The sequence below is a fragment of the Lipophrys pholis genome, assembly GCF_963383615.2.
Source record: "Lipophrys pholis genome assembly, chromosome: 5".
Taxonomy (NCBI): Eukaryota; Metazoa; Chordata; class Actinopteri; order Blenniiformes; family Blenniidae; genus Lipophrys; species Lipophrys pholis.
The window spans coordinates 19,660,236-19,682,420 of record NC_137628.1 but is presented as its reverse complement, the minus strand read 5'-3'; the positions used below and the strand labels follow the sequence as shown (position 1 = coordinate 19,682,420).

The window sequence follows — 22,185 nt, the reverse complement described above, 5'->3', positions numbered from 1 at the left end:
CTGTCTGGAGGACAGAAATCAAGGGTCTGCAGGAGAAGACAGGGACACACCCACAGTTTGCATATCTCTCTCAAATATTGCTTTTTTTTAATTTTTAATTTTTAATTTACTTCTGCTGTTATGTAAAATATTATTTCAAAGACATCAGATGAATTATGCTGCTGTGTTGCCCCGTTTACATATTTCCCCCTGGTGTGATGACATTTTTTTAGATTCTTTTTACTATCCTGTCAAGCCCATTGGCCATATTGTGACGTGGCGAAAAACACAAACCAGAAACCTATTTGTCTGTCATTTATTCTACAATTTCACTATACAATGACACTAACCATAAATTGAAATGCGAGGATGTTGTTGGATAGTTCAGGACTTTCTTACTAGAGGCAATTATGCAGAAACACTGGGTTATGCTACAAGATAATACAATTCACTGAAATGCACAAAAATAGACAACATTAATCATATTTCTCGATTCATTGCTAAAAATAAATCCATAAATGAGATCGATTTGCCACTAAATGTGAAAGAATTTAACAACTGATTATTTACACATATTCTGTCCAACATAATGCTGTACTGCATATTGCTAAACAGGTAAGCCACGTTGAGACTCCTGATTTCCTATTAGAAGATCCCTGAAACTGTATTCAAGCTAATTCTATTTGTTCTGTATAATATGACTCATTAAAACTACATTTAGTTTGGAAGAAATACAAAAGTTAACAGATGGGTAATTATTCGAAAATGCTTTGAAATAGGATCGTTGCAAAAATATAGTCAATGAAATTAATATACAAGCAAAATCGTGCCGTTCTAATCAGTATTCGTATGATTGATTCTAACCTTTAAGGCATTTTGGTTTGCACTGTGCAATCCGTCAATGCCTCCAAGCAAACCGCGTAAAATCCCTTCTGTTTGTCACAAATGGCTGCAAAGAAAGAAAATCTGTCTGCAACAAGACGGGAGAGGCAAAAACTGAGCACACATGTTCAGGAAATGTTTTATGTCAATGTTCCGCCAAAGAATAACGTTCTCGATGGGAACCAAACAAAACTGCGAGTATCAGTATGAGTGGAAATTTTCAGTTGGCAAATTAATATTTAAATGAAATGTTTTGAGCTCACAGGTGTGTGTCTGCGAACAATCAGAGCTGAGCACCGGAACTATCCGCCTTTTGTCACAAACACGTTACACACTGTGCAGGAGGATGGGGCTGCGCTCTCCAACTGCAGAGAGACGAAGGTGAAGTTGTAGCTCCACGTGTTGCCCCTACTCAGTTCAGTCCGTGCGTAAAGAGCGCCGTGCGTAACAGGTGCACTGGCAGAGCAAGAAGGAAAGATGAAACTCGGAGACGCTCTTGTAAAAGACTCCGAGAGGACACTGAACATAAAATCACCTATAAATACAAATTCCCTGATACGTTAGACTCCACAGAGTAATGGTACCCTATTTTTACGCACGTGATTTCATGTTAAATTCCCTACGAACTCCACATCTACCAACGGGGTGTGCACCAGCGGAAATGAATTTAACAAAAAAGAGGAGAAGAAAGGGTGAGAGCGGGGCAGGGGCGGGAAAGTTTACTAAAGTGGAACTTGGTAACAGATGCGAGTGAGGGGGCGCAGCCCTGCAGGGAAGGGTGGAGGATCTTCGCTGTGTGTGTGTGTGTGCGTGCGTGTGTGTGTGTGTGTGTGTGTGTGTGTGTGTGTGTGTGTGTGTGTGTGTGTGTGTGTGTGTGTGTGTGTGTGTGTGTGTGTGTGTGTGTGTGTGTGTGTGTGTGTGTGTGCACGTGTTGCATTTGCGTGAACGAGCTCATGCAGGAAAAGAACAGAACATGAACGCACATTGAGAGAGAGGCTCTTTTTTTTTTTTTTTTTTTTTTTTTTTTAACCCGGCGTGATCATTTCACGCTTCCCCCCGAAGCCTTTTTTCCACCTAAAGCGTTTAGTTGCAGCTGACTGAGCACTTGCACGGAGTGCAATAGGGAGCGGAAGGGTCGAATTATTTCAACCTACAACTCGCCCCAAAACTACTGTAGGACGTAGAAAAAAGAGAGGGAGTGAAGAAGACTGTGCCAATAACAGAGAGAGAGAGGGGGGAGGGAGGGAGAGAGAGAAGGAGGAAGAGAGAAAGGAGAACAGAGGGAGACACTGGAAAAAGTTTTTGTTCTTTTCCTTTTTTCTCCCTCCATCGCCTCCCCCTGTTCTAACCGGGTAACATGGACCAGAGGCCCCGGAGTCCTGCACTGCGGCTGGGGAGAGCAGGTAGGACCGCACCGCATCGATTTACCTTCATTTCCACGACTCACTAAAGTTAAAATGTTTTGATGTAGTTTTTGTTTGTTTGTTTGTATGTTTGTTTATGTGATACGAAACTTTTAAAAAGTAGAGGTTTACGGTTTTTTTTTGTTTAATATATATATATAGCGATGCAAGTTAGTGATAGTGTTTTCTTAAACTTTTTAAAGTTTTTTGTCAAGTTCTTCGGAGTTCTCTTAAATTGGTCTAATTCGTAAAACTAGTAAAAACAACTGTTTCAGCTTCTTCAAGATATAACTTTTTGCAATATCCTATCGCAACTTTGGGACTTTTGTGTGTAACTGAAACAATTCTATATATATATGTATATAACATTGTAATTAAACCACTGTGATCGTGGATTTTTTTGTGTTTGTTTGATTAACTTTAGATTTAGTTTCACAAGTTTTCAAAATATTATTTCATTTATTGCAAGCCTGGTAGAGAAGCAACGGGGGTTGAACTTGTTGGTTTTAAGTGTGGTTGTGCTTCATCAGTGCCCCAGATTGGTACCTCGGACTTGTTTTTGTCTAAGAAAAGACCACATTTGATGTAGATTTTTTTATTTTTATATTTTTTTTGTGCTTCATTACTTGTTAGATGCTTTTAAAACGTGCATCTATCGACAGGTGTGTGGACAAGAATCAGGTGCAGCTTACACTTTAAATGATTTTAATATATCCGTTTGTGGGCCAGAAATGTCTACTTGATTCAGTGTTTGTCATAACTGTCTGAAGATGTCTGAGCTCGACTCCTCTCTCTGTGTCTCCATTACTTTATTCAACAGGTTAATCTCTTATAGGCCTATTCATAAACCAGCGGGGTCTGGTACAGCAATGGATCAGGCCATCGACCTTGTTATGGCACCCAATGGATATCACATCATTTCATATTGCTGCCCGCTGCGTCTGCATTGATAAAACGTCGTTTGTCATTAAGCAACTGCGGGCAGGTGATCAGGCTCTTTGAACAGGCAATGACTGTGCTTCACGCAGTCTTTTCCCTCAGAAAAGCTAAATTATGCTTCACTGGTGCCCTCATTTGCTTGTCGCTGAGTAAATCTTAACACGTTTACAGTAGATGATTAAGGTAGAAGTTACATACAATTTCAAAGGGAGACAGACTACATTTAAAGTTGTTTCACCGTTTGGTTTTCACAAAATTGTGTAAGTTGTCTCAATAACAATATTAATAATTGTAAGAAAAATTATAATTAGCCTTCGTTTGACATTTTATGCATATTTGTCAGCAAATGCTGGCTGTGGTCTGTAAGACAAATAATGCCCTCTTTGCAGTATTTCGTGTAGTGGCCCTAACCTTCTGACAAACTGTGAAAGCAGTGGGGTTTGTGGCAATTGGATAATAACCTTTTAACCACTGAGGAAATCAGAGTTTAAAGGGGGCCCTCCCCTGATGATGTGTGAAGTCTTTAGGGCCCAAGGCCTATACCTACAGCCTCTCCATTTCCTCTTACTTTAAAATACGTGCCTTGGGTACAAAGGAGAATCCGGGAGAATGAGTGTGGATCTAATCAGAGCGCCTCTCTTCCCGCCCTGCAGGTTGTCGGTGCGTAAAAGTACGTAGATCTGTTCTTTCCAATAAGCAGGGTCCTTCACTCAGTCGCTGTGGGACAGTGATTCATTTCGAATCATTACTGAGTAAAACAATTAGACTTGCAGGGCATTTTTCCAGCCTGGGAGAAATAGGCTGTGGTTTTATATCGTTTCTGTTTTCCAAAATAGCGTCTTTCCTCAGTTCGTGCCTGGAGCGGGATGTAGGCCTATGGGCGAATGAATCACCAGTTAATATGGAGCTTTGGTCCACATCATACCTTTTACTCTCAACCAGGCCTCACTGTGCTACTATCCTGTACCCTAAAGACCAAACTGGAGCAGGATCCATTTTCTTTTAACACCAGAAACTGAAATTGAAGATCAAACCATGCAAACTTCAAGTCAATTCCTGTCTTTGGTAGTGTCAGTGCACAGGAAGGCCCAGCAAAGTAAAGATGGAGGGACGCTGGAGGACAGAGAGAGAGAGAGAGAGAGAGAGAGAGAGAGAGAGAGAGAGAGAGAGAGAGAGAGAGAGAGAGAGAGAGAGAGAGAGATGACCTCGGAAGGCATAGCCTAGTTTCGTTTTGTCCTGAAGCGCCCCATGTTGTGGCAGGAAGCGGCCTGGTGTTCTGACCACCATTGTCTCATACTCCTGACAGCTGACAGACAGACTGGGCTTTACTTTCCTTATCGAAGAGACAAATGATTAAAAATAGGGCCATCTGATCGGGTTTGACAGTTGGATTTACCTGCTTCACACACACAGTGCAGTTCCACCCCAGGAAGTCCAGGACGGTTCACTCTCCAGTCCATATATTTTATTTATTAGTTATGACTTTTATATTTCATAAGCAAATGAAAACTTAAGAAGAGATACGGCAGCTTTCTCATTATGTTTACAGTCAGCGGGCGTGTAATAAACGAGCTGGTGGAGTTAACATGCGCTATTAATTTTTCATTGCTTTTTCGTTTCGAGGCTCGGGCGTAAAAAAGCAAAACAGCCGAAGCCTTCATGGTGGATGGAGGGAAAGGGAGGGGAGGAGGAAAGAGAGAAGAAACCCTAGAACAACAACATGGGCTTCAATTTGCCTCCAAATGATTATCACAACTCAACCACATTCTTACTAATGTTTAAAAAAGTACACAGACCCCCTCTACTCCTCTTCCTCCACTCTCCCATCCTCCCATTTTCAGCACTGGAGAGGTAATGAAATATGGTAATGGAGTTGGATCCCCGGATTAAAGTCGCCCTACCCTGATGGAAGTTTTCTCCAAATTTCCAACCCTAAAGCAACAACAATTTGTATACATGATTGATTGTGTTTGGATTTTTAATTGCTTATGTATTTAATTTGCAAATCGCAGAGACAACAGCAACGACTGCAATTTATTTCTCTTGGAGAGAGAAGCACTGGTGTCTGTATCTCAATAATAAATAAGAGAACTCCGGAGACAAAATGGAAAAAAGACAAAAATAAAAGTATAAATAAAAAAATAAAAGAGTATATATATATTTATATATATATATATGCACTCACACACACACATATATATACCCATATATATATAATGGAGATATGCTGAATAAAGCATATGTGTTAGATTTTTGTCACGCGTGGCCTGCTGCTGAAGGGAAACAGCTCCAATCCAAATATCCAAATCTCCTATCCGCACTTCTCCTGGGTATTTCATTCTTTTCGGGGTTTTTTAAACTACTCCCCAAAATAAAGCCTGTTTGTTGTCTGTCAGGTTGTTTTTTTTATTATTATTATGAGGCCTTATAATTTATGGATACTCAGTACAGAGATGTGAAATATGAATGAGGATTAGTGTGAATGTTGGAAAAGGGGTTTACTGTCAGTAGATTAAAGAACAGAGACGTGGGATCAATGAAGATTCATGAAAACATATTTAGTGTTGAATATAGGAGAAAGAGAGTCGGTCGTTTCACAGAACAAATGTTCGATGCTCAGTGTTGGTTTGGATGCAGTTGCTTCTAGTGGTACACTTCCTGATCAGCTAAAGTCCTCCCTAAAAGGCTTCAAATACTCTTAACTTCAAGTATGCACAGAGAAAGGGGCCTGTATATTGTATATCCTGATGTGTGTATACTGGCCACAGTTGAACGCCCCCTCGTGGTTCCTCCAGTATCATTCATATGAGAAGCCTTCGATCAGAGAGCATTGAAGAAACATTCATTTCATGTGTTAGGTTCACTGCTCGATCTGAAACTGGGTGTTTGTCCTTATTAAACTTTGGCTTTTAGTAACAACACTGCGTGTGTTACTGTTTCGCTGTATTTGGATTTTAAGCAGGATATAGGGACACCTCAAAATGTACTTCATGACTACAACATGTCGAAGAAGTAAGTAAAGGAAAGAGACCAGTCATGTAAAATATGGAATTTCCAAGTCTAAAAATATTATAATATAATACACTGACCTTTTCAGTAACAGATGCATTGCCTAGAGGTACATCAAGCACGCACACCTTCAGAGAAAAGTGGGCAGAGTAAAGTAAAAGAGTATGCGGTTTATTGGTATGCCATTGTAAATAATTATAAACTGCACTTACATAGACTGCATTTAACGCAGTAATTGATGTCTAATTGTGCTGTAATATTGGTAGGAATGGGGTGATATAGCTCTAAATGAGCCCAATCTATCGGTTGCGTGTGAAGTATATGCACCGAGGAACTGAAATGATTAAATGTCTAGAAACAGGAAGAAGGGAAATAACACTTTTTAATTTGGCTCATGCTTTAGGCTATTTGTGTGGTTAATATTACAGGGGCGAGGCTTTGATATGCCCTCTCAAATCAGGTGGGACGAACATGTATTGAATCCCCTCTCTCTCACTCACTTTGGAGAGTTAACGCGGAGCTCGCCAATTGCATTTCATTAAAAACAACATCCGTTTGGATCCACAATCAATTAGGTAATGAGCATGTTTTCATGTGTTTCCTCCCAATCCTCCCCAAGCTAAAGATTTATAACATTGCGCTGAAGAAGAGGGGAAAGAATGAGATTATGCAGGACCAATTGTTTCCAACAGCTTTCACTTCTGTGGACCTGAAGATTAAAGAAACATAAATATTCAATACTTTGAATTCAGTGTGATTTACTGAAAGCATGTGGATGTAGTTATTTTATTTTTTTAAATTTTCATTGTCTTGTTTTATCACAGCAATAACTCAATTCAATAGAAAAAAAAAGGTGAACATTCAGTTTGACTTCTTGAGCTTTGTCTCATTTATAAAGCCTTGCTGCAACTAAGCCTCGTTTTTAGTAATACTCAATTAATTAGCCATTTAATATTGACATGAATAAATTGAGCGCAAATGGGTATAAAGGCATTAGGTTTTTTACTTCGTTAATTGAAATTAAACATATGATCGTCTCCTCCCCGAGCCAAGCGCGGCTCCGCTGCGCGATCCTCATTGGTGGACGGGGGATGAATACGCAGCGTCATTGGCCCACGGGATTCGCTTCAGCCAATCGCCCACCTCCTCCTGCCCGGATCTACCTGGGGCTGGCGGTGACGCGGGGCCCGCGCGCGCTTCGTGATTGGCCAGTTTTCCGGTGAGTGACGGGCAGCTGGCCGGCGCGTGTGGGTTAGGGTTGCAGGGGGTTGTGAGCGCGGGCGCTGTCCGCGAGAGAGCAGGTCCTGAAACGCGCTGTGCGCCACCGTGGAAGCAGGGCGCAGGCAGCTGTTCACCGCACTGTTCATGTGCACATATATACCACAGTCTTTAGGGGGTTTTCTGACGTGACCGCGGAGAAAAGTACCCTTTTTGAATTTTTGGACAGGACTGTTTTTGGTGGGGTTTTTTCCTGCCCCGACGCGAAGACATTCGTCTCCAAAGTCACAAATAAACCGGGAGTCCTGAAGCTGCGTTTGTGCAGTGAGCCCTGGTCAACACGGAGGGGTGAAGACAGACTGACCAAGAGCCGCGTTGCCTTCAAACAAACTCCTCTCTCAAGTCCTTCTCATCTAAGCTATAAGCAGAGAGCGCGTTTTTTTTTTTTTTATTTGGTCAGTCTTCGGTAGTTTCTTTCGTTTTTGGCACGGTTGGATATGGGACTTCAAGATGTGAGCACTTGTGCGCTCTCACTGGCGTTTTTGATTGGGAGATAAAGTGTTTATGTGAAAGCAGCTGCCGAGGACGATTTAACAGAAGACATGTTCAGAAATCAACTCCGAATAAAAACACGCCTGACACTGGATCTGTAACATTTCTTTTTCTCTTTTTTCACCCCGGGGTATTTTAAATTGTATTTTTTTTTTCCCCTCAACTGACTGAGAGGCGAAAGTTCAGTCTCCATCGGTTTAGACGCAGTTCAGAGGTCACAGCCAGCAGACCGAGAAGGGCAGATAGGAGGGGAAATACTTTCTTTGCGTATTTACCCGATTTTTGTGTGTGTAAACTTTTACATTTTGACGCGGTCAGAGTGGTGCAACCTGGCGCAGACGGACAGCTGAAGGAATGAGCTCCATCTCTGTTGTTTCCCTCCACTGGTTTTGGAGACACCAGGACAGACCGGCTGTTGTGCCCCGTCCCCATGAGGAGGGGGGGCGTCTTTGATTCTTTATTTGATGCCTTTTTCTTTCTTCCTTCACATCTACAAATCAGAAATTTCACTATTTTTTGCTAGTTCAACTCAACCTGTACCTTGATCAGTAATCTTTTTTTTTCTTCTTTTTTTTTTTTTAACCGAGAAACAAAAAGTTTTTTTTTCCGCATTAAAGGGAACTGTTTAGCTCTCTGTTTCCACTCACTGGAGGTCACGGTGCATCAGTGCAGTGGCCCCACTGAAGTCGGGCGTCCAGTGGCATTTTTTTTTTAAGATCTCTGACAGCGTATACCGGGGCCCTCCAGCCCAAATTCACAGATGGAGATCCACTGTAAGCACGACCCGTTTGCAGCGATGCACAGTAAGTCAATACGCTTATAATATCTGCATGATCGCCTCTGCCCTGAACTGAACCAACCGCGAGACCACAAGACGAATGTGCAACAATAACAGCAGAGTGCATGCCTTCCTTGCTGAACACCTGCTGAAACGCAACCTTTCACTCATGGAGTATATTGGATTTACTATTTTTTTTTTTAAAGAATGGCATAAATACACCAACATTAGCTTACTTTATTAATAATAAATTAATAATTTGAACACCGACAGATGAACTCCTGAAACCAGTTCGCACTTTAATTCCTTAAAATTCAAAGTGCTGGAATTAATCATTTTGTTGGTATTAATGAAATCTTGAACCAAACAAAAATACTTTAAGTACGCGTTGCGGAAATTAATTTGTGCGCATTCTTTTTTTTTTAAAACAAGGTTCGATTAGTCGAATATTCGTTTATAGTGCTTCAAATATGTTGACTAGGAAGCTTCGGGTACCAAGTGTATCATTTTGGAAATGATCTTTAAAATAATCCTTTCCTTTTACTATTTGCATTTTATTTTATCAGCTCATTTTTACGCGTCTTCGTCCGCTGTAATTTTCCAATTTACACTGTGAGGTCGGATTTACAGCTGGAGTGATTTGAGAAATGTGATGAAATGCAGGTTATGCCAGGCCTAAACTTGTATTTCAGACACGATGTGTGGGGTTTTTTGTTGCTCTCTTTGATTTGAAGGGAAAAGCAGTTGCAGGGGTCAGAGGGAGAGAGAAAGAGAGAGAGAGAGAGAGAGAGAGAGAGAGAGAGAGAGAGAGAGAGAGAGAGAGAGAGAGAGAGAGAGAGCGGGGGGGGGGGGGGGGGGTAACAAAGCAGGACTAAAAGCTGAACTTGAATGGTGTTTTTGCACAAAACCAGGTAGGCTACTTTACGCGGGTGCACGTGCGGGATATCTCTGGGCGGATTCGGTTTATGTCCCATAGTATATAGCGGGTTCACTGTCTTGCTCAAGGGTACTTCAGCAGTCAGTTCAGCCAGAAGCAGGATCGAATTGGGGACAGAACGTGGTTCGAGCAGTCGTGTCACCGCGGACAGATTTGTTTTTCCACCCGCCTCATATAAAGTTTATAAAATGTTGTTACCCGAGACTACAGATTGTATACTTCTTTAAAGAACAAAAATAATGGTATTGGGATTTAGACAAAAATGTTTTGAACAATAGGTGCTTTCACCAAAATTGTTTGCAAGGCCTGAATAACGAAATTAATGCAGCAAAAAACTTTGTGGTACAAAAAGCCTCAAACACACGTTAAATGTCTATAAGAATTTAATCGACATACTGACAAACTGCATGATAGATGCGCAGAATTTTTTTTACCCTCCCTTTAAAGTTGAATAAAGCATCTTAAAGGTGCTTTAGCGTGTAATAGTTTAAGCATTATATATCTTACTGCAGTTTAGTTCCGGAGAGAAGCCGTGAGATGTGACTGACAGAGGTTCCCACGGTGTGTTATCCTGCAGGATTAAAAAGAAAGAAAAAAAAAAAAAGAGGGTGTACACACACACACACACACTTCCAAAAGCTAGAACGAATCAACGTGTTTCCTCTTCCCCGCCGTTTCCCCAAAGCCAATGATCCGCGGCGCTCACGGTAGCAGCGGAGCTAAAGTTATATATGTCAGAGTCCGGAGACGCTTTAAAACGATTACATCTAAAAAAAAAAAAATGTCAAAGGTAGAGAGAAAAGAGAGGTCTGGATGAATCGACTGTGACGCGTGGAAATGTTGCTGGACGAGTTTTGGATGTGGGCTGTGCGCCTCAGTGTGTCTGGAGACGAGAGCGCGCTGCGTAAAGTTCACATCATACCTGCATATGTGTGCTTCAAAGTTTTAATGGCGTCGTTCGAGTTTGATACCGCGTGCTTAGTAGAATACTTACAGGGCTACATGTCTCATAGATGCACTTTGTGTGTATGTATCATTTCCAGCCATTTTTATTTACAAAGAAAAAACGTGTTTTTATTTTTATTTTTTCATTGCGCACACAATTCGTTATATTCGTTGCGATGATTTAAGTGGTAGTCCTTCCACAATAGGCTTTAGGGGGAATATTTTAAAAATCTATATACCAGGTAATTGTGATGATAATGAGCTGAATTTCATAATCACGCATTGTAATGGTAATAGAGGTATGCTGAATATTAAGTAGACGAGGCCGTGCAGGCCTACCTTGGTCACTCTTGGAGAGAAAAAAAAATCACATCAAATACATCGCTCCACCAAAGGGGAGCGATTAGATACTAATCAATCAGACGTATTTTTTCCAAAGGAAACCAATAAATGAAGGTTTAACGGATCTGAGGCCACTGACAAATACAGAAACGAGAATTATAAATCAAAATATAGGTGATTTTCACGACCTCTTTGTCACCAGGATCTGCAGATCTTTAACAACCTTCCCTGAGCTGAAATGTTAATTATCTTACTGGAAAGAATACGCAACACATGTCACAAACCGCTTGCTTGGCACATCTCACAGATCTCTTCACTGTTTGCTGAAGGAAATGTGCTTCATCTGTATTCTTGCAGGCAAGTTTCCAAACAGGTTTTCAGCCAAAAGTAATTTCTAGTTCTTTATTTTGTTTCTTTTTTTCTTGACGGAGAGAAAAGTAAAGAGTGTACGTGTGAGAGAGAAACTGGTGGCGATTTGTTTCGTTTTGCCTTTTGCTTTATTTTTGAATCGTCAGGCCGTGACGAGACAGATGAGAGATGAGAGAGAGAGAGAGAGAGAGGGGGAGAGAGAGAGAGAGAGAGAGCGCGAGGGAGGGAGAGAGAGAGAGAGAGAGAGAGGGAACAGAGGGAGACATTGAGGAATGTAAAGTGAAGTGAGAGACAGAGAGTCCTAATGGACCTTATTTTCTGGATGGGGAAGCTCGAATATATTCTTCTTTATCTCTGTATTTTTTCCCCTCCCGGAAACAGTGAATCAATCAAACATTTAAGGAGGTGCTGGGCTCCGAACTCAGCTCCTCTAAAGAGGTAAATAAATAAAATACAACAGGGATGCATAATGACCAGCGGTCCCCTTACTCTCGCTGTCCCGCTCTGATTCAGCAGGAGGAAAATGAAGCTGCTGCCCCTGCCAGCACTTCAACCTATAGAGAGATTCAGGGTTCAGAAGTCAAGAATTGTTTTGGCAAAATCTTTGTACCTAATTTCCAACTCAGCCTCTTGAGCTGGTCAATGTTGATTGAAATTCAAGGAGCAAGTGGTTAATTTGTTTAGTAATTTGGGTGAAATGTTGGAGTATAGTTCCTTCTTGAAAAACCTGCGAAGATTGGAGGGTATTTTTACTCTCATTTCCATCATTACAAAAAGGTCAAATTTAGTCTTTCCCTTATCAATACTTCAAAAAAGCACATAAGCTTCTAATGAGAGCTTGTATAACTTATTCGGAGAATTATACTACAGCAGATAAACAATTGCCTTTATAGAATGTGTACGTTCTTGCTTCCGTCCCTATCAGTATTTATAAGCTTGGAAAATAAATTTCAAACACATAATCCCCATCGCCTACCCCAAGAATGGTAAGAGTCTGGACGCTTAATGCCAACAGTAAATACACAGATAAGTGAATAAATAGTTATCTGGAGGTTTTTGTAGGTCACAAGTCATTCCTCTCCATCTCTTTATAAAGCAAGGCGTATTTCATGCCCTGGCCCAGATAGGAAGGGTGAAAGGAACCATTTCATTTACTCTTATCGGAGAAAAAAGAGAGAGAGGGGGGGGGGGGGGGGGGCGTGAGTCTTCTCTGCAGATACCTGTGGTGAGGAGGATGTACCACAGTAGGCTTCTATAAATGACCCCTGCAAAAATGGTGCTTTTATTCACCGAGAGGTTTCAGGAAATAATAATAAAGAGAGGAGGGAGGAATAATGCACAACTATACAAAGTATTCACAGAAAGCAGGAGCAAGCATTCAAGACTTGAGTCTGTGCATGTAGGTCAGGGTCTGCTCTGCTTTGAGCAATATCTGAAGATGGTTTTGTGTGTGCGTGTGTGAGTGTGTGCGTGCGCGCACAAGCATTTGTGCATGTGCGTGTAGTTTTCGCTGCATACTTCAAATTGGACATTGCAGCAATGTCTCCTCGTCAAACTGTTGAGTCAGTCGCCTGAACTCAATGGATTGTCCCTCTATAAGTGAACTGGTAAAATGAGTTAACCTATTTGTCTCTCAGGGGTGAAAACAGTGACTATGACCAGGCTTGTTGCAGCTGGAGATCAAAGTACCAAAGTGTTTTCTTCCATCACCTTTCCTTCATACTGCTATTCGCCTTTGTAATGAGGGGACAAAATGCATTAAAATATGTTAAAAAAAAAAAAAACTGGAGTCAGCAGTTGGATGTTGGACTGGTTTGCTGTATCTCCAACGAAATAAGGACATTGTGTGTGCTTATTATAAAGTCCTTCTGAAAGGGCTTATAAATTGTGACCTAAACTTGCTTGGCTTGTCACTATGCACTGTTCTAGAAGGAGCTTATCTCACACGGTACGCTGCTAATATCTCTAATCTGAACATTTTACTTTGCAAAACAGCAATGCAGACAGGAGCAGAAATATGCATGGAGATTACACCGAGTCCGGAAACATTCACAGCAATCACAAAAATACCACATATTTGAAATTCATATCAGAAATAACTGTATACCAGGTTATATTGTATGGCTGCAAATTAGCCTGTGTCCTTAAATAAAAATGATAAAAAGTAAAAAAAAAAAAAAGTAGATTATTTGAAATCGAACCTGCAGATGTTTAAAATTTCTGTTTCTGAACTTCATCAACCCTGGGTCAGACACTTTCCTCACATTTTGACTGATAATCTGAAATAAGCTCGGCGGCTTTGAAAAGACTGTAAAACAAAAACCGAGCTGTACGTAATGAATAGACTCATTCTTATCCAAACATTTCGTCGAATGCACTTATAACACTCATGTGCCTCCATGGCGATGGCAGACAGTAATCTGAGGAATCAAAATCTATCTTCTTTAATTTAGTGGATTCACACCTTCAAACCGGTTTTGACACAATGGATGTGACTATGTTTCGTTGTAAGATTTCCTACTCTGTAGTGTGAGTTGGTTGAACCCAGCCCACAGTGCATAAACAGATATTACTCAGCCTTTATATTGCTGTCTCTTCTAAAGAGTGATTGCTTCTTAAATTGTGCTGTCTGCAGTAGACGTCTGCATAATGAGTCTTCTTCTATCAGAGAGGAATAAAATGAAGTGGTAAAGAAATGAGTGACCGTCTGCATTTGGAAATACCTTTGTTTGAATCCACAGGATGGCACTTTCCAGATTTCACATTTTTGTATATTCTCATCCTGCATTTTTTTTGTGTGCTTCTTTATTTTATGCTGATGGAGAGGAAATGGGGACAGGGGGACAGGTTCAGGGGACAGCTTGGTGTTTCAGGGGGTATCCCTGCTGGGGTTATGTGTTTAAAATCTATTACCCCCACAGCTAGGATTAGTGTGTGTGTGTGTGTGTTTGTGTGTGTGTGTGTGTGTGTGTGTGTGTGTGTGTTTCCCCTAAAGACGTAATCACTATGGTAATACAAAAACCAGTGGATTAAATGGTGGAGACATGCTAGTTGATTTATACTTTGCCTCTGGTTTAATACATACAGTACACGTACAATATATTGGTAAATATATGATTTGGAAGAGGGAGGGAGAGAGATTGTTGTCCATGTAGTTAAAACTCTTTTTCTCGCAGTATTTGGGAACACGGTACTTTATTGTGGTGGGTGTGGTGGTTAGCCCCGTCTCCTTGAATCAAGATGTTCCAGGTTTCTGACCTGCCCAACTCTAGCCGAACCTTTCAGAGTTTACAATCGTGTAAATTGAGTGTGTGTGTGTTTCTTTTCTCTGTGATATGCTTCTGCTCAGGATATATTCCGATTCATTGAATACAGACTATGTATGAATCAATCTGTTTAGCTGCGCTTGCCTTCAATTCGCAGCTTTCTTCTGTATAGTTGCTGCTTTTTTCTTTTTCACTACGAACCTGTTGAAATTGGCAGCTTCCCAGAAGAATTAATGTAAAAAATGTATAACAATCCTCCCCACTCTGAGATTCACACGCAATTTATTCATGTAAAGATTTAGCTTGTCCTGTCCTCTGCTTTAGTGTACACCAGCACTGCTGTCTCTCATTTCCTCATATACTTTCTTTCTTTCATCCCTCAGGGGGAATATTAGTGGTATCTTTCACCGAGGGGGCCAAGGCCTCGCCTTGGTCAATAATTAATTGAAATCCCTTCATTTTCTCGAAATCGTTGCTCAGCCTGCCCCTGGTGAAATTGGGCAAAGTTTGCACTTTGAAGTAGTCCGAGTGGTAATATTATGCTGAGCAGGATAAATCAGTGGCAGGAGAGAAATCAGATGCTTTTGAGATAGTAAATTAACTTCAGTCAGAGGGCAAACAGCTGTGGATTCTATCCCAGAAAGTGTGGATGATGTTAAAACCCAACTTCAGACAGCTCAGGAATTCTAATCGTTGGTCTACTATTCCTGGTCGCTGAAAGCGCCAATGTACGGGATTACCAACTGCTGGCCAAGAGGAAGTGACAATGATTCGGCTGAAAAAAAACAACAAAAAACAAACGTGTGCCATCAAATTAGAGAACAGAAGACATGCTGTTTCTGGCTGGACTGTAGCCGATCCTGGAGAGCTCCTGACCAACACCACTGTCACTTGTCTGCGAAGCAGCTGATTTGAAAGTGTGCATTGGTGAGCTCAGATATTGTGTTGAGCTCTTTCTGGAAAGAACCCTGGGTCCATCTTTCTTGAATGAATTACAAGAGAGCGACAGAACAATCAATCAATCTGATTATAATTGTGTTGGAAAGTCCAATTTTCAGTTCTTCTATTTAAGATCGCCATCACATGGAGGTGCTGACCATGAACTGCAGTGACAGAGCAAATTCACGAGAGTTGATCTCTCGTTCACGTCTGAAGTTCTTCTTATCGCTGCCTCATAAGTTGCACAAGTTAAGGACGATTTCAATGCCAGCAAACACCTTCATGATCGAAGCTGCGACTTTTCTCGAATGTTTCTTCAATTTTTCTTGCTCTGATCCAAGGTATCTTCTGTGACCTCTCTCCTAGGACACGGTGGAGTGAACCAGCTCGGGGGTGTGTTTGTAAACGGCAGGCCCCTCCCTGACGTGGTCCGGCAGCGAATAGTAGAACTCGCGCATCAAGGGGTTCGGCCCTGCGACATCTCACGCCAGCTACGAGTCAGCCATGGATGCGTTAGCAAGATCCTGGGCAGGTAAAGGGCACACAAACACCTGCGCTCGTGTGGTGACAGTCCTTAAAAATACTCACATTAAAAAAAAAAGTTGTGTTGGTGTGGTAGACTGCGAGGTGGCGCGCGTCAGACAGATGGCTAAGGTGGACGAAATGTCAGCCTCCTCGTTTGACACCATTTTCAACCTTGTCCTATTTGCGGAAAGTGAATCTGTGAAGTAGATCGTCCTGCGGGACAACACAGAGCTGGACTGCACCGGCATCGGATGCTGTCATCGTCGCCCATGTCATGTGTTTTTAGCCAGTTGTGATAAGTTCTTGGCCAAACTAAAGTATACTTTCAAGCGTTTTTTCTTTTTCTTTCAGTTTCTTCGCCATGCACAAGCTGCATTTTCTGTCAGCATTTATTCTCAGTTGCTTCTTTTTCCCTCTAACTCATATTTCTCTGACTCCTCTTTCTATCACCCCCCCCTTTTTTTTTTTTTTTTTTTTTTTTTTTTTTGCTATTTCACCTTCCTCACCCCTCCCTGTATCCTGTATTTCTCATTCAACCCCTCTCAACATTTCTGTGTTTCTCCTTGCCCCCTCCTTTCTATCTCTCTCTCTCTGCCTGGCTCTCCCTTTGCCTTTTCAAAGCTAAATTCAAGAGTAAATCCCTGCTCGTTCCATCCCCCGGAGAAGAAAGGGGGACAAAAGGGAAAAGATTCATCACTTTTTGGAATTAGCATCAAAATGAAAGTGGCACCATATTTCTGCACCTAAAAAAAAAAAGACAGAGGGAGATGGAGAATAGGAAAAAAGACATGAACAAGAGACACAATCAAAAAAGAAAAGACATGTTAAAGAAGAAGGGTGCAGAAAAAAGGAAACGAATGAGAGACAGAGACCATTTGTGGGGACGGAGGGTAAGGATTAGCCACAGCGACCCTCAGCTATATCAAAAAATGTGTTGCTCATTGTTCTCCCATGCCTCTCTCTCTCTCTCTCTCTCTCTCTCTCTCTCTCTCTCTCTCTCTCTCTCTCTCTCTCTCTCTCTCTCTCTCTCTCTCCCTCCCTCCCTCCCCTTTCCTGGCCGTTCAACTCACTGAAGCGTTACCGTGAGGGGGAGGAGAGGGGATCGAGGGATGGAAGGAGGGAGGGAGGGTTGTTTTATCCTCTCCTCTCTGTCTCTCTGGTGCCAGCAGAACAAAAACACCAACTCTACCACAATGTGTGTACGTGTGTGTGTGTGTGTGTGTGTGTGTGTGTGTGTGTGTGTGTGTGTGTGTGTGTGTGTGTGTGTGTGTGTGTGTGTGTGTGTGTGTGTGTTTGTGTGTGTGTGTGTATTAGCTCATTGTTGTACGGATATCAATAACCACACTCGTTTATTCACCAATGATTCAGCTGTGAATAATTTAAATAGTTTTCCATTTGAAAATAGATTGTTTTTCCTTTAGCCCTGTTTATACTCCAGCTGTGAAGTCAAAATGCGCATCTCACACACACACACACACACACACACACACACACACACACACACACACACACACACACACACACAGGTGCGAAGTCCATGTACAGCCACAAAAAGAAAGACAAGGAAGCACACGTTTACAGGAACTCACATCTTCACAGAAAGGATTACTCTACCGTACAGTGGAGAGAGAAAGAGAGAAAGCAGCAGGTTTAAGACTGACTGACAGCTTGCATCCACACACAGCATCCCCCTCTTTGCTGTGTGGCGCATTTGCTGTCCTCCCACCACCCCCTGCCCCCATGGCCCTTCTGCATGCAAATACATTCATGAAATAGCCATGGTGGACACGAAACGCCTGACTCTGTGTGTGTGTGTGTGTGTGTGTGTGTGTCACCGTGTCACCCTGCCTCTTGCTACCTCTGTGTCACAATGTGAAATTGTTCAAGAAAACAGCAGCAGCAGGGACGAGTCGGACATCAGAGATATTTTGTGGCAGGCGTCTGAGTGGGCTACGTTAACATTAGGCCATTAACTTGCACAATCTCCAAACTACACTGTTATGTAACCAGTGGTGAGCATTTTATGCCGTCTCTTATTAAACAGGGTACGGTCGGATTGCTGTTGGCTAAATACACTCTGAGGTGCCAAAATGCCAATGAAATCCTGGAATGCCACAAAATTACTACTCATTTTAGTACTAGTAAAAGAAAAGAAATGTATGTTTGGAACCTTCTGCACAAGCCTGAGAAACAGACTTTAAAATATTGATACAACAAGCCGCTTCCTTCTCGGTGTGTGGAGAATAAATCATAAAATATGTGGTTGTAGTTATCTGTATTGGATACTGAAACAACTATAAACGGTTTCTTTTTTTCCGTTAAATTGTCCTGAAAATATTTCCTTGAGGTGGACAGTAATGCACAAATGCAACATTTCATGGTAAAACCAACTGTAATGTTGGTAAATTACTGACAAAAAGACTCTTTTTAGCATCACTTTCCACTGATCCCTCTGTCAGCATGGACAGGAAGGATTCAGTAGCACTTAATTACCACGGATACGTGAGTAATACTTCAGGACTGGCTGTTTGAGACACAGGACAGTAGGGTTGGGTGCTGATGGAGGAGCTGGTGGGATGTGAGGTGATTTTTGAGGAGTTTGAATTTAAGCCAGAAAGAAGTCCTCATCACAGAGGGAAGGTCATTCCTCTGCTGGAGAGCTCAGAGGGGGAAAAAAAAAATCGAGGCTGAGTGGAACAATGTTCAAATCACCACCAGGAGAGTTGAACTAAAAGGCCAGTAAAAAAGAAGTGCGTGTCTTTTATGGTGTATATGTCGAATCTCTGGAGTCCGGAGTTCAGTAATGGAGCAGAGCTCATTATAATTATTTCAGAGCAGTGATCGTGCCACAAAATATACCCTGCAGTTCATTTTTGCATTTCATGACAATCAACTATCAATAGAAATATGTTTCAGGTTCATAGTTCACTAAATACCACATGACATAGTATTTTGTTGTTATCATAATGTCAATTAAAAAACAAAAATCCAAACATTATCTAACAACAGGCATGCCCAAAGTGAGATCTTATATAGTCTGCAATAAATGCAATCTAAAGTCATGTGGCATCATGATTGTGTAGCATGCAAATGAAGTAATTGATGTGTTGGCCAATCACAGCTTTGGCTGTGTGTCTCACATTGTATTCTGTGTTATTCAACAGTGTAGGGTTACGTATATGAAACAAGAAGAGTTTAGTCAAAAGCAGCCTGCTTGTAACTCTCTTGAACAAACATCAAATATTAAGCAGCACATTTTTATTATTCTGAGATCATTTCATTATATGAAAACGATCAAAACTGAATTTCACCGGAAAACATTTGGACCCCTTTATCATTCAAGAATTACAGCTTCGGGTGCCAAAGCAAGAAGTCAGAGATCAATCGTCCCATCATTACATACATATGTTGATTATTTAGAGCTGTTCTCTCAGCAGCTGTAAATAGGCACTACACAAACTCACTTTCAAGACAATATCACCAAACGTTACTGTTAAACATGTAAACATACTCTTATCCAGGAGGAATTGGAGTTTTGCAAAATCACTAATGCTCAATATACAGTATACCACAAAGGCTGATGTCAGATGAGGTCACACAACCATGTATATACAGTATATAGATAATGTTTAAAATGTTTAAAATGATTCAAATATGCCAGAGCAGCAAGAGTGATGAAGACTGCCACTCAAAAAATTGGACAACACACCCACTCTCCTATGCAAATAGATATTTTGGATGCTCCACAATCGTCTCACCACAGATGGAAGGATGCTGATATACTGAGTGTGGGATATAATTCTATTCTAAGAAATTCTCTAAAGCCAGCATGGTACCGTTCAAGCTGTTTGAATTATCTTGTGGAAATAGGTGCAATAAAAAAACAAAACGACAAACAAGTGAAAGCACACAGCAGTTTGTCTGTGAAATTCTTATTGACTTCAATACCAGGCGTCTCTTGTGTTTCCCCCTCATGACCAACGCAAGTATCTTCACTTCTCTAATTGGTAGGTACTATGAAACGGGCAGTATCCGCCCCGGGGTAATCGGGGGATCCAAACCAAAGGTTGCTACACCCAAAGTGGTCGACAAGATCGCCGATTATAAACGCCAAAACCCCACCATGTTTGCCTGGGAGATCCGGGACAGGCTCCTGGCCGAGAGAGTCTGCGACAACGACAGCGTCCCCAGCGTCAGCTCCATCAACAGGTACCTGCTGCGTTTGTTTGCGTATCAACTTATAGCAACAGGTACGGAGCGAGGAAGAGCGTCGAGCAATATAATGCTGTCTGTTTTATGTGTGTGAGTGGAAGAGAGAGACAGAGGGAGAAGAGAGAGATTCTGGGAGTGAAAAAAAAGAATAGCAAAGAGGCCCCAGACTCCATATGTATGAAGTGGCTGCAGCTCAGTGGTTCAACACGATGGTACAATGACAACCCTTTCCCCTGAGCATAGAGGCAGAGAGAGAGGGAGGGATAGTGAAATAAGAGAGGGAAGGAGTGAGCAGAAGAGGCAGACAAAAGAGAAGGAAGGTGTGTGAGGGTAAGTGAAAAAAAAACAGACACAAAAGGAAAGGGAAGATAGGGAAAGGGAGGAAAGGAAATGAGAGGAGAGGAGAGGAAAAAGGAGGAGGAAAGGAGGAGAGAGGAAAGGAAGAAGGAAGAAAAGGCTTGCATGAGCAGCCAAGCAGGAAGTGTGAGGCCCCTCTGCCATGTCAGCCAGCCTGAGCCACTTCACACCACACACACACACACACACACACACACACACACACACACACACACACACACACACACACACACACACACACACACACACACACACACACACACACACACACACACACACACACACACACACACACACACCGTTTTGCTCCCACGATGGTCATGTTCTCTCTGTCATTCAGAATCTCTCACACACACACACACCTGCTGGAAACGGCTTCACACACTAATATCTCCCCCGCTCTCTTCCTGCAGGATCATTCGGACTAAGGTGCAGCAGCCGCCCGGTCAAACGGGCTCAGTGTCGGCTCACAACTTAGGTAGGTCGCTCTCGTAAAATCCTGTTTCCAACTGTCAAGGCATTTTTTTTTTTTTTTAATTTTCCAACAGAAGAACTGTTTTGGGGCGAATCCCTCTGGAGCTGAGAGTGTGAGCTGAAAAGTAAATGTACTGAAATTCTGCACCACCATGGGAACACGCTCTTTTAGATCCTGTGCTACACAAAGTTTAGCATGCAGGTCTTTGCATGTCTCATTTTCTACTGGGAGGGAATATTTAGGCTTTTTACTGATGCGGTTGGCTTTGTTTTTACCTTAACGGCAAAAGGAGAACCTAAAAAGTAAAATATGGTCGTCACATGATTAGTACACATGCTCACATCCAAGTTTCAATTCATTTGTTGAATCGAGTTACAGTCGTTTATATGAAGGGTACCTGGGCATCGCGTCAGTCACATTCACCCATTCGCTCAACATGGGAGGAACATGGAGTTAAGTATTTTGCTCAAGGACACTACGATACATGAATGGGTGAAATGGCGTTTGAACTCTACCAGCTGGACCTGTGCCACCACATACGCAGAGTTGTTAATGGCGACAAATGATGACATGCACTGAAATACACAAAAAGATAAAGATCGCAGTAAGAGCTCGCAACATCTATGTGCATCCCCATTGGTTAATCTATAACAGCAATTAAAAAAGCTTGATTTTTTATAGTATCTTAAAAGCCCACCTGAATGACCTTAATCACAATAAAACTCAACTGATAATTCAAGTTGACAACACGCTGACTGTGTCAGGCTGGTTTCCTGTGACGTATCTACGTTGTTGTGGCCTCTATGCTTATAACTGAACACGCTCGGCAGAGGATTGCTGTTATTCTAAAATCTAAATGATGATGGACAGGGTGGCACAGCCGAGCTTTTGATCAACAAACATAGAAAAGTACAAAAAAAGAAATCGAGCAGCAGATTTGAAGTGAAGATATAATTGATTCCATCTTTCCGAACAATGAAACGGCACACTACTATGGACGACTTTGAACCCATGACCAAGCACTCACTAAAACACATGAAAGAAAGGGATTTCAACCC

At 41.8% G+C, this 22,185-nt stretch overlaps 1 protein-coding gene across 2 annotated transcripts in view; it reads left to right on the top strand.

Moving 5' to 3' along the window:
* Window positions 1-1,690: 1,690 nt before the first annotated feature.
* Window positions 1,691-22,185, top strand: part of pax5 (paired box 5) — a 55,496-nt gene continuing 35,001 nt past the window's right edge. The window contains exons 1-4 of one of the 2 annotated variants that reach the window (XM_080464299.1): window positions 1,691-2,264; window positions 15,925-16,090; window positions 20,095-20,292; window positions 21,066-21,130. In XM_080464299.1, the coding sequence (XP_080320425.1) occupies window positions 2,219-2,264; window positions 15,925-16,090; window positions 20,095-20,292; window positions 21,066-21,130 (475 nt within the window). In that variant the 5' untranslated portion in view covers window positions 1,691-2,218. The remainder of the gene's footprint in view (window positions 2,265-15,924; window positions 16,091-20,094; window positions 20,293-21,065; window positions 21,131-22,185) is intronic. The other variant, XM_080464298.1, reaches the window with a different exon arrangement.